This window comes from Pogonomyrmex barbatus, unplaced genomic scaffold (genome assembly GCF_055798465.1).
Source record: "Pogonomyrmex barbatus isolate J1 unplaced genomic scaffold, ASM5579846v1 scaffold9, whole genome shotgun sequence".
NCBI classification, from domain to species: domain Eukaryota; kingdom Metazoa; phylum Arthropoda; class Insecta; order Hymenoptera; family Formicidae; genus Pogonomyrmex; species Pogonomyrmex barbatus.
The window spans coordinates 6,685,135-6,698,686 of NW_028297193.1; the positions used below are offsets into that span (position 1 = coordinate 6,685,135).

General features: G+C 35.3%; 2 protein-coding genes across 3 annotated transcripts in view; one reads left to right on the top strand and one right to left on the bottom strand.

The window, feature by feature from the left end:
- Rpb8 (DNA-directed RNA polymerases I, II, and III subunit Rpb8) overlaps positions 1-10,047 on the top strand; it is a 58,012-nt gene extending 47,965 nt beyond the window's left edge. For both annotated transcript variants that reach the window (XM_011645037.2, XM_089085042.1), the window contains exon 4: positions 9,795-10,047. In XM_011645037.2, coding sequence (XP_011643339.1) covers positions 9,795-9,912 — 118 coding nt within the window. In that variant the 3' untranslated portion in view covers positions 9,913-10,047. The remainder of the gene's footprint in view (positions 1-9,794) is intronic.
- Positions 10,048-11,400: 1,353 nt separating this feature from the next.
- On the bottom strand, positions 11,401-13,012 carry Wdr92 (dynein axonemal assembly factor 10). Its single transcript, XM_011645035.2, has 4 exons — positions 12,619-13,012; positions 12,029-12,529; positions 11,821-11,918; positions 11,401-11,724 (listed from the first exon to the last, which is right to left on the bottom strand). Exons 1-4 carry the CDS (start codon positions 12,883-12,885, stop codon positions 11,517-11,519), a joined length of 1,074 nt encoding a protein of 357 aa, XP_011643337.2. The 5' UTR covers positions 12,886-13,012; the 3' UTR covers positions 11,401-11,516.
- Positions 13,013-13,552: the final 540 nt, after the last annotated feature.

Consider the following 13,552-nt stretch of genomic DNA (forward strand, 5'->3'; position numbering starts at 1 on the left):
TTCTATTTATTATGGTGTTATTATGTGCTAATTAATTAATTCGTATAATCTAATCTCGTGAAGAAATTTCTTATACAACTGAAAATGATTTCGAAAATAACACAGTGTTTATTGGAAAAACCTAGAAAATCTGGAATTCTCAAGGAATTTGTTTATGCCTTAAAAAATCGAGGAAATTCCCAGGGAATTTTATTGAAAATCAGGAAACTTTTTTAAGTTGCTTTTTCTAATATTTCGTTTTTATATTTTAATCAGGACTTTACCGACTGAATTATTAATGATAACAGTGGACCCATCTTTTGAATATCAAAGCATATTGATTTTACGACCAATCCAATATTCAGTAATGAAGACAATGCTTTCGTGCTAGGCGCAATTTTGTACTAGTGCATTATAGTTGTGCATTATATAATTTTTTGTTTGTAACTTTTGAAAATAAAGCTTGAAAATTTTATGCAATATAAAAAAATATTTCTTTTTCGAAGTCTATATAGTCGTTTTCACAATTTTTCAAATTTAATTGAAACTCGAGTGGTTCTTAATTTTATTTTATAATTTATAAACTTTTATAAATGGTAAATATTTATATATTAAAAGCTTTGCACAATAAATATATATTTATTTGTAAGACACATTTTAAAATACTTTCATTTTATCTGGAATTTTCAACAAATTGCTTTGAAAAACTCGGAGAACGCTCAAGAAATTTTTTCTTGTCAATAATTTGAATAGGAAAATAATAGTGTAATAGTTTGTAATAGTGTGATGCGATACTCAAAGGTCACTCTCGAGGGTGGGGGGGGGGAGGAATCGATGAGATGTTCCTTTAGGACGAGCCAAGTGACCCTGGGCTTTTCGCAACCTCCCCCGATAATAACGGGACCAACCCCGATGCTGGCATCATCGCATTTCTCTGGCTACGTGATAATGTTTCGAGGTTAAGCGGATGATGAAGCGGGGCGTGTGTGGCTCAGCGCCACGCATCTTGGCATGGCATCTTTTTCGGCCACGCGATTGCATAATCGCGCAGCGGCGGCACTTACCCGGGTCGTCCGCGTTAGTCGCGCCTAGTTCGCCGTGCGGTCTCGCCGCGTATTTTCTTTTCGTTTTGAGCAGCGCGTGCCTCGCAGCGAGCCTCCGCAAATCATTATCGATAGTATTACAGCTGGTGATTAGCGTTGATAGTGAGATAGCACTGGCTCAACGATATCATACGTTTTCGCATCGAATTCGTATCGCATCTATATCTCGCAGAATCGGAGGGATTTTAAAGTTCCTCTTTAAAGTTCTGATAGTTCACGAAGAACATGTAGTATTGTCCAATATTTTGAAATTATATCGCATCTTGAAAAGAAAGTAGATTACACTCGAAGAACAATGACAATTTGGAATTCAATTGGGCCATTAATAAAATTCTATTTAAAAAAATCGAATGTCGCTTTGAGATAACAGTGTCGATATTTTATTCACTGAAGTGTGAAGCCAGTTAAATATTTGTAATTTTGTAATTTATGAAGAGACGATGGTTGTTTTTTTTTTATTCCTTAAAACTTGTCGATTCGTTATTCTTTTGCTCGAGGTGTGATATATATATATATATATATATCCAAAGATAATTGTTTCACAAAATTACAGTTTTCAATCACAGTTTTTTTTCTCTAATACCAACATAGTTGATAGCGTGACTTTCTATTTGATAGTTTGTATATACTCGATCGATCTGGTTTTTATTTTCTTTGTTGTTAAGTTTATTATATGGATATCCTTGGATAGTAGCGCCGTGCCGTCGCTATTAGCGACGTCGCGAGGTGACAATGTCGGAGGATCTGTCATGCCGATCTGACTGGATCCGTGGAAGGCACGGTGTGCATCGTGGTAACACGGCAGAATCGATCGTTAAGCTCGTTTAACGGCAAAGTGATCCAATTACATCGTTACCGTCGAAGCAAACGTCGCTTCGAATTTCCCATCATGTGCTGCGTCGCTATTGTCTCGTTTCTCTTCTCTCATTTTTTCTCTCCAATATTGTCCCTCGCGCGCATCCTATTTTAATTTATTTACTTTAATTTGCATACGTTACGATCGCAAAAGCTTTGTATTCTAACGAAATAACGCTCTCTTTTGTTCCAATGTTAAATTAATTGATGCACAACCAGTGAAAACAAGCGTGAATTTCTTAAAGCATATTCAAATTGTCTGGCAACATTTGCTTTTTTTTTTAATTTTTATCACTTATGTTTTTGTTAAATATGATTTAAAATAGAAATTAATCAAGAAATAAGATACTTTATCAAGTATATTTTCGAATTCATTGAAACCTACCTGATTATTTGTTCGTCTGATTATCGTTTGTTATCTTTCGCGATTATACGTTTTGAATATTTCAAATGAATCGCTCTTTTAATCAGAATTGTTTGATAAATATTGAATAAAAATGTTTAAATAAAAATATCCGAGGTATTTATAAGTTGCGAGTTATATATCGATACATGTTTCCATGTACTCTCCAAATTATTCTCTTAGACTCAGAGTTTGCTTTTCTTTAATTTTTGTTAAATACAATTTAAGCAGGACTCAAAATAGAAATTAATCAAGAAATAAGATACTTTCTCAAGTATATTTTCGAATTCATTGTAATCTATGATTATTTATTATTCATTTTATTGTTTGTTATTCTTTCGCAATTACGTACGCTCTGAATATTCCAGACGAATCGCTCTTTTTGTCAGACCAGAATCGTCTGACAAATATCGAGAGTAAAATTTTTTAAAGTTAAAATATCGAGATATTTATAAGTACTACGAGTTATGTAATATCAACACATGTTTCCGCATAATCTCCAAATTATTCTCGTAGACAGGTTCCATCTTTTACTCGGGAAGCTCGAGCTTTTGGCAGGCGCGTTGGTTAAAGAGCAATGAGACAGCCGGGCGTGTACGTGCACGCGGATTGTATAACCGGTGGGACTGGAAACGTCGAACCGTTTCTCTGCCACTTCGCCTGCCGCTTGCGGCCAGCGCTGCCGCTGCTGCAGTTACTGGCTCGCGCTCCTGCTCTAGGTCGGATCGCTAGTCGCAAGCGGCTCTAGTCATCGTTTAGTCGTTGCGCGTATCGCTCGCGGGCCGCATAGCATCCGTACGTGATATTATACGTAATATTATTCCTGCGTTCCTCTTTTTTTTTTCTCTTTGCAATCTACACCGGCGTGATTATCCCGAGCGATTATGTCATCGATCGATCATCGGTTTGACGAAAGGATTTCGTTCGTTTCCATTGGCGTAGTACACTGGTAAAATCCACGTCGTGAGAGAGAGAGAGAGAGAGAGAGAGAGAGAGAGAGAGAGAGAGAGAGAGAGAGAGAGAGAGATGTGTAAATTACTTTTCAATTGCAATTATATAATTCAATTGCACGTGTGGAAAGCATTCCTTGATAAATGTAAAATGTCATAAAATTATCCATGGACTTATCCAAGAATGTATTCTTACATCGTCTTTCCCATTCGGTTTGTGCATCGGCTCATCCAATTCTGCAGTTGTATTCGACGTTGCAGAATAGAACGTTTGATCTGTTCCGCAAATGTAAATCGATAACCCGCGAGCGCTATATTTTCTCGAGATCGATTTCCATTCCGAGCGGAGATTTACTTAGCACGATAAATTCCGCGCTCACGGTCCAAGGTCGTGATTGTGTAACGCTATATTGCTCTAGAGCAGTCCAGCTATGCGCTCGTATATACGCTGTCGTCTCGTAAATCGCAATTGTCTCTTCCTGGCTCTTTTCACGAGTGGCGGCAAAGTTACGCCCTGCCCGTGGAAAGTCGCCGCGCGCGAGTGCATTCCTCGCCGCATTTCTCTCCGTGAAACGATCGACGATTTTGGATCTCGCATCTCGATCGCCGTAAGTAATTTCTCGACGACGATCTCTCTCTCTCTCTCTCTCTCTCTCTCTCTCTCGTCGTCACGCCGATCATCGGTTATGAAACGGAAGGTCGCGACGCCGCCGACCGGTCAAACGACGGAGTCACCTGCCCGCGCCAGGATAATTTTGGATCGCGCGCGCGATGCACCTGTTGCGGGCTGGGCAAGGTCGCACGAGTTACACAGATTGTGCAATTCACTCCGCGTGAATCTAAAACGGCCGACGATCGACTGCATTCGGCGACCGGCCCTACCCCCCCCCCCCTCCCTCGCCTCCCCGCGCGCTTCTCATCGCGCGCTTATGCAGTTGCACTCGTGGTGCCCGTGTGGTATCGTGGTGCCGCAGTTGCCGTCGGTTAAATCACGAGGAATAATCGATGTCGACATTGCTGCTGCTGCTGCTGCTGCTGCTGCACTGCGGTGTCGCTCTTTTGACTTTGGCAGAACCGCGACTCGAGTCTCAAAGTGCATCGACGATCAATTCCTTCGCTCCGATCTCAGATCCTGGATAACGGCTGTTATCATTGTCTCGTGGCAGTCGGTCGCGCGCTCTCGATCGCTAATGAAGAAAATCTTTGAATTGATCAAATTCTTTTAATGTTGTGCGCGATTGGTGTGGATCCGCGATGTATGTCTCACGGACATTTTGAAACGCTGGAAATAGAACACTGCGGTGCAATAAGATGGTTTCACTTTATGTGATTTCAATACGGTTTCAATTTATAGGAGGAATTATCGGAATTGATTCCAATTCGATGATTTGCGATTCTTAGGAGCTTGACGTCATTCTCTGTGGTTTAAAAGATAAAACGTTTTAGACGATACTATTTTTTTGCTTCTAATTTCAAACCGCGGAAAAAGATGGATTATTTCAGTCATTTTGAGATATCGAATACAATTGTTACAATAACGACCATTTGTGTAGATTCAACGTGGCATGCTCAAACGACGTATTGTGTAATAAGATAATATAATTATCCGATGAATTTCAAATTGATGGGAAATTTGTGCGAAAACAACGACTACCTATATGTAAATAGCGCGATAATTAATTTTATGTGACGTCACATTATTGTGAAAGCACGTGATTGGATTGGAGAAAATAATCGATGATAGATAATCGGGCACTGTTTATCGCAGTATCTCTCCTTTTTTCAATACTCACTCGAACTCCAACTGAGAAACAACGAGATCTGAAATCACAAGTTCATAAATCGATCGGAGAAGCTATAGTTGAACTTGCATAAGAAGGAACATATAAATATTTTATATATATTAATTTTGTGTCGAGGTATTGCGCGGTGCAGTGACTATTTATATCACATCCAGCTCTTTACTTTCGCTAAATATAACCAACGGATATTCTTTCGATTGATCTACGACGATAATCGAGATAACTTTATCTCGAGAATGCGAAGATTAAGTAAGATATTTCTTTCTTACTCGAATGTTATAACATCGGTGACTTGTAATGGGACACATCGACGACGAATCTATGAAAGGATCAACTGTCTAAAAACATCAAGATGCACCGACGCTGTGTGCATTAACGGATCGTGCTAACGCAACGACGACGACGGCGACAGCGACGATGACGACGACGACGACGACGACGACGACGACGACGACGACGACGAGACGCGTCCCGATGCCGAAGCGTCGTGGCACCGGGGACAGTGGCTGCTATTATTAGCAGCGTCGTCCTCTTCTCGTTTCGCGTTTCGAGAGGAAAATAGCAGCTGACATCCTTCTGGACGACACGACGCGCCCGAGAAACCCTTGACTCGTCGTCGCCGTTTTTGCCGTTGCATCTTGAAGAGATTCGTGAAGAATTTTACCGTTCGCCCAATTAAACTCGTCGACAATCGCAATTATCATCGATATCGAGTTTTTTTTCTGATCACGCTGATGAAGTGAAGATCTAATTACACGTCGGAGATAATCGCGTGACTTGAATGTCGTTACATAAGTGTTTACATTTTTAACACGCGCGCGCGCGCGCGCACACACACACACACACACACACACACACACACACACAATGAATCGCGGTTAGCGACAAATTAAACATTTCTATCTAATGAGGTACTCCGCTATTAATATCATGATTCAATTTGAAACAGACACGTTGCAACTTGCAACTTTATTGCAATTCGATGCTCGAGGGAAGGGTAAATTGGAAAGCAGATAAGAGGGCAAAAGGGGGATAGATTGCGAGGATTAACGAGTAAAAAGAGTATGAGAGCGAGTCGAGCGGAAGTGAGCCAATACGAGATTACAGGGCAGTTGGGGCTCGTGCCAGATGCGCGTTTACACGAGCCCTGAATACTGTAAATGCACTATCTGGTACGACATCTCTTCTGTCGCCGCCATCACCGATCATATGACAGGATGTCATCTTTTTAGCGTTATAGCATAGATAAGTGTGTACAAAAACAGATATCGATACCAGATTGCGCGATATCTCTGTCTCTCGCGAGCGAGAGTGATATCGGGAAGGGCACATATCGGCGGACCCTTCGTCGGACTACTTCGAAATTTGCGAAGTTGGTTCGATTGTAATCGTGTATCCATTGTGATGTATATACCTATTATATAATATCTTTGTGAAAATTCTGTCTTTTTTTAAAGCAAAATTTTTGGAAGTCATTTAGTAACAATTCCAAATTCTAGAGAGAAGAAAGTTTAAATCAGAGAAAGAAGGCTTTTAAATTAGAATAATGTTTTAAAATAGTATTTAAGATTTAAGATTTATTAAGAATTAAGATTTTGATTTTAATAAAACCAATTCTTTTTTGTGTGATTTGTAGCGTTTTATGATATGTCTTTTATTTTTGGTCTCGATATTTTCTTAAAATGAACATTATTGATATTGTTATAAGATGGAATCGTACAAATATTTTTATTTTTCCATAATAAGTTGTAGCATAGGAAGATCGTTCAAGATTTTCAATCAGTTTTTTGTTGTACTTGACAAAAAATTGATTTGTGAAATGTAATTATTACCATTATAACGATATAATATCCTAATATTAAGGATATTATTCTGGAGATAAAGTATAATTTTAAATTTTTTAAAAGTATATTAATGTATAATCGTATCGATAATTTATATTCAAGAACATTAAATTTATCCAGAATAATAACTACCGATAAATAATATACTTATGTAAATTTAGATTTTGGATAATCGGCGAATAAGTAACACAAGTTTCTATAGTTCCTATCAATATGATAAAATATTACCTAATGATTTTGTAGAAAGTAATTTTATGGAATATTTGTTACGAAAGTTTGCTCAATGTGTATGTACTATAATAGATAAATTCTGCGGCAAAATAACTGTCATTGTCGCGCTTTCTATCTTATTTCCTCTTTTTTTATTGTGAGATATAATATCTCGCAGAGGAAAGGATGCGGCCAAAGGAATGAACACGTATGCCACGTTGATAAATGTTCTTTTTTACGCGATCATCGGCAATGACAGTTCTCTATAGGTTCTCTATAGGTAATGACGTTTGACTATTTGTAACGAGAGATTTGTTAATGGAGGAGTGCTTGTTGCATATTCGTTTCATGTAACAAGGCTTCACATATACGTAACAATTTCTGCGCGCGCGCACTCCCCCCCCACACACACACAATATACATACACATACACATTGCTTATACATAGGATCATATATTGTTGTATCAAATGGCAATAAAAATCATCTAATGCGTTCTTCATTTAATTTCACCAGCGCCTTTATTAGTTATTAATTTGTAAAAATAGATCATGCAATTTTGAAAATTCTCTTTTTCCTGTATCCAAACGACGAAGATAAGAAGAAATGTTTGCAGTAATAAATTTATTACTCCCGATTGCTGCCAATTGAAGGTTGTTTAATAATATATCGAGTCCGATTATCTTTGTGTACATTGTTATTAATTAATGTAAAAAAAAATTTATTAGGCAGTAATATAAAATTAAATTGCTTATTTGTAAATGAAATTTTATAATTTCGTCGAGAGAAACAACTTGTTTCTTTACTTCATCTATTTTCATTCATCTTATCTTTCTTCCATGTGTTATCGATCATATTTGATAAGTTTATAGATATAAAAAGAAATCAAATCGTTTATTCAATGAGCTGTAAAATTATTTATCGAAATAATTTTTTTCAATTATCTTAAAGTAAATATTTAATAAAAAATATCATTGGAGATGTAAGAGTAAATGCTTTTATCATGGATGAAAATGTAGAATTCTAAAATGAACAATTTAAAGAAATATTTACCTAATCGGCGCAACTTTAAAAACGAAAAAGAAATTAAATATCTTAAGAAAAACGGTCGTTGCGTTTTTGTTGTTTCGAGAATAATATTAATAAATAGAGTTCTTACTTTTTGAATGAATTTTACATATTGCTATATATTTTTAACGGCGTATGTTACTGAGTTATGTAGATTAAGAAATACGCGATATCTTTTAAATTTTCTGAATGGTGAGGCGAAATGAAGGGGTGGGGATGGGGGCGGGGAGGGGGGAGTAGAACCAGGGCGTAAGCGGAAGCTCGAAATACTTGGTTAAAAATAATTGCTAGAGAAATGGAGTATTTCTTAGAGCCGGAGATTCGACAGAGGCGGCAAGGTCAATCGATAGGAAAATCTCGTAACACGTAAGCAGGTGTATTCCCTTCGGTATTCACATTTTCCCTTTATATCTTTTGCAATCGCACGAAATTTGGATTTCGTAATTTCGTTTTCATAATTACATGTATGCACGTTAGCATCGCGGAAGATGCGAAGTGCATTTTGTGTCATTAAAATGATTACGTTATGCATAAGCAGGATATATTTAATGCTAATACCTCGAAACACAAGAATTCTGTCACATCCTATGATATTGCAGTTTTGTTTTATTTTTTTGTTACATTTTTAAGTTAGAGTAGTATTGATTATCTGGTTTTTCAAGATGTCATTGTGAGTAGTCAATCAAGTGAATGAAAAAGTTTATTGCTATTTCATTACGGGAGACAATTGGGAGATAATTTTTATTTTTTATTAAAGTTATTTCACATAAATTTGATGATTTATCGCTTTTACCTTGTCATGTTGATTTTTAATTTTGAATTTAGGTCACAAAATGATACAATTTAGAAGTGTATTTAGCAATTTATTTTATTTTAATGAAACGCAATTTTAAATGATTATATATTAAATCAATACAACGATATTACTGTGAAGCTTTGAATTTCGGTACTTGTGTATATATTATGTATCATAAAATAAGAAGGAAAGAGAGAGATTGCACGGAGAAGAAAATAATCATCGTTATTCGAACTGGAAGAGCAGAGTAATTGGAGCACCAGAAACATCTTTCCTAATCGTTTGAAGGAAAAATTCCTTTAGCGATCGGCATGTTGGCAGTGTGGTTAGCTGGTTGTGTGGTTGATTTATATACACGACCGCTATCGGCACTGCTATTATGACGGTTGCAAATCAACTATCAGGAGAAGCGATTATTGACGATCTCGAATATGAAAGGTTTTTTTTTTTTTTAACAGGTTTTGGACATCATCGGTGATCTGGAACTCAACGGCATCAGAAGAATGTTAGTGTTATTGATCCAAGTCGAAGATATTTAGGAATCTTTCCACATTATACAGAGCGAGTTTTAATTCTTATACATATATTAATATACTTCAAGATAGAATTCAAGCAAAAAAGTTCAAGAAAAGAAGAGCATTACAAATATGAATTGTGTTTATGTAAATGTCGAAATATATATCGTAAATTATAAATATTAAATGTGGAGATCGGACAACACTTGGAATATTCGTCTAGGATAATGCAAACTTACATCTGATCAATTTTTTCCACTTTGCTTCCAGATCAGCCTACGTATCTTTCGGAGGTCTGTTGATGAGGTTACAAGGCGATGCGAATAATCTGCACGGCTTCGAGATAGATCAACACATGTACTTGCTAATGAAGAAACTTGCATTTTGACAGTCTCCGGTTCATATAATAATTTATCATAATCATTTTATATTCTAACTTGACTTCATTAAATGATTTAAGTCTATCATTTATCATAGATCTCACTATAGAAAATTAAGAGAAATAAAGATATTTTTCACGTTGGATTCTGTTTTATTTACCCTCATTTCTGTTACGTTAATGACTAAATACGAAGCAATAATCTGATTGATGGAAAGACTGTGTTCCATTAGGAAAACTGTTAACAACTGTTAATTTTAAGTTTAAAAGATACTTAAAGAAATAAAAATTTTTTTATGAAAATAAGAACATTTGGGCACGTAGTATTTATCGAGAAAAACAATTTCAAAAAACTGATTTTTTTTTTTCATTTAAGATTTAATCGTAACGATTACATAGTCGTAATAGGAGTGATATAGATCTTGGATGTTGACCAAATTGCTACGGAGTGCATCACTGAATGCGCCATCAAGAAACAAAAATAGGAATCGGGGTATTGCACATTTCTTGTCGACGTGCACATAGTCACGTTCTTGTAAATGTACATATATTTCGCTATATGTATAATTAATAAATCTATATTCCGATATTAGTACGCTTCCGAGATATCTCTTATTTTATTTTTGATCTATACGTTTCATATGTCAAATAAACGACGTCTTATTATTATTGTTAAGCACATGTGTCTAATAATTAAAATAGAAAATTCCTCGAAAGAACATCGCCTGAAAAATATAATGATAATGAGTAGTTGATAATGAGTATTTTATTATAATAAAAGAATAAGAAGAAAAGTATAACATCTTAAGTGAGAAAAAAATTAGTTTTTCAAAACATGGAAAGAAAAAGATTAAGTAAGAATATATAAATGTTAAAGTGGACATATATATATATATATATATATATAAGAAACGTGCGATTGTTTTAATTTAAACTTTTTTGTTTAAATTTCTAATTTATGTTGATTGACGGATGAAATAGATAGATTCTGTTTTGGACGTTAAATGAGCGAGGATTCAGTAACGCTCGCTATACGGGCGAGAGATTGACTTGGCGACGGTTAATTTATGTAATTAAAGTCGAGGTACTTCTGACCTTGCATATGCGGTTGCTTCGCTCTCGCGCGAGAGCGATGCAACGGAGGTACAAGCGACATGCGTGGGACGAACGCGCCTTCAGAAATGGCGGACGTGGTGTGCGATATTGCGTAACATTTACGACTGTGGGTAAGATGGCTGATGCTTAATAAGGGCCCGATTCTAAATAGATTGGCCCAATGACATATAATTCGCTTACGTCTGTCGGCCGTTGCATAATGCGTCTAGTGTCCGCGAAAAATCTCTATCTCGATCGAGATGCCATTTCTTATAAACAAATTTCATCATGCATTTTCTTACCTCTCAATTTGAACTCATTCGATTATTTTTTTATAATTGTTAAAATTATATAATTATATTATTATTTTATAATATTATTTTAAAATTGCACATATAAATGTAAAATAAAAATTTCTTTTATTAATGACTATCTTAAGCATATAAAATGGAATTGTTAAGTGAGTTTGTCTCGCTACATTACAGCTTTATTTACATTAATCGGTTTGTCTTGTTTAATCAATACGTATTCAGTTTCGTAGTGATGATGACGCGTAAGCATTGATCAAACGATGTGCAAACAGCAAGTCCTTGCTTATCCGGGCTCCAATCCAAAGAGCTAATAGGTTGCGACGAAAGTGTACAGTTCTGCAACAAATTGACATTCCCTACAACTCCTTGTTCGATCCCGTCGACGTCTGTAGTTTTCCTCTTCTCTGGATAATTACTAAAAAGGATTATAAATAATTAATTAGTTTCAAATATTTTGATTCAAAATGTAATTAAATATTGTTCTCATAAAACAAATAGAATATATATTTACTATTTCCAAAGACAGATCGTTCCTCCACCGCCACATGTCGCGAATAATTCACGGTTTTGCGGTAAATGCCTGACCAGCCATATCGTCGATTTGTGGGCCTAAAATATGTAGTAGGTTTTTATATATATATATATATATATATATATATATATATATATATATATTTATAAAAAAGTGGAAAAGCAGATATTAACTTTTTTCAAGATACCTTTTCAACGAGATATGCAAAACCTTTTTCAGGATGCTGAGTCTTCAAATCAAAAAGATAAAATTTTGATTCTAGTGTAGTAGCAACCAGCTTATTCATAGGAATGTCTTTCCTATCGAATTCAAGACTGCAAACTCCATTTTTCAAATTACTTTCCCACCTTAGCGACATAGCTCTTAAGTCGAACATTTTGACATCTCCGTTATCATATCCTGCGACTACTACTCTTTCTTCGGAATTGTACGAATTACCAAATCCAACTGACCAACAGTCCCGTCGACTTTCCCCTTCCTTTGGTTCCATAATAGCGACTGGACGACCCTTTTGTCTAGGATCCCATACTTTTATACTTCCATCTCTGGATCCAGTTACTAATTCTGGTGCTCCACATCCTATACTAGCACCTGCTACTCCATCAATGGCATTTATAATTTGCGTATGAGCATTAGCAGAATAAATTGGTATCGAAGGATCCTCTAAATTGTAAATATTCAGTTTACCCTGTAAAGTTAACTTTCGTGACACGTGAACCAGTTGAATATTACACAGGTCATGAATATTTAATAAATATCTGTTAGAATGAAAGAAACCTTGAAATCACCAGTAGCTAAATATCTATCACGAAGACTGGAAGCCTTGAACGTTCCACATTTCATCTGATTGGACCTCTCTATATCCTTGATGAGTTTTAATTCTCCACTAGATATTTCGTAAATCTGTATGATGCCGGTACCTCGAGGTCGGGAGCCCATAACCACAAACTTTGCACTGCATGGTATCCATTTTGCATCAAACAGTGAATAGTCAACTGATTTCTCAATGTGACAGATTATTTGTGGTTTCGATAGCTTGTCCATGTCTATTCTCAAGATTTATTCTCTTTGACTTCAATAATACTAATACCAGCAGAAAACGTGAGAATGACTCGTTTTGACTTGTGCATTTTCCAGCAGCTAGCATGTTTCCAAAGTAACCATAAACAAATTTGCGTGCCATCTAGAAGACATAGTTTTAATTATAATTACAGTTTCAGTGTTAATTTCAAGATCATAAGTTTTCAGTTTTAGTTTTTTTAAATAATTTTTATTTTTTTGTGTGAAATTTATTTTGTATTTTTTTAAATGAAAAAGATAAATAATAGTATATCTTATATTATTAATTAAATTAAATGGCAATTTATCAACCAACTGATGTTATCTATTGTTGGTAATTACTGATACATTACTTAGTTGACATTATTTAGTGTAATTCGGACAAATAAAAGAAAATATGCTTAAATTCTTTATTTGTTAATTATATTTAATTTTTTTGTTACTCAATTTTTTGACTTATAACTTTATAATTATAATTTATGATATTAAGAAATTTATAATAAAAATAACTTATAAATTATTATATATTATTGATGATAGTCAATGATTACTTGTCGATACTAGTTCTATATTATATATTAGATTAATCATATACATAGTCAAAATATACATAGACAAAATTGTGTCATAAAGAAAGATTCATAAATTACGA

Coding starts and splice junctions, on each gene's coding strand:
- Wdr92 (XM_011645035.2), bottom strand. CDS start 12,885: ATGGACAAGCTATCGAAACCACAAATAATCTGTCACATTGAGAAATCA. Junction 11,919..12,028: donor TTGCATATCTCGTTGAAAAG/GTATCTTGAAAA, acceptor TACATATTTTAG/GCCCACAAATCGACGATATG. Junction 11,725..11,820: donor ACGATCTGTCTTTGGAAATA/GTAAATATATAT, acceptor AATCCTTTTTAG/TAATTATCCAGAGAAGAGGA.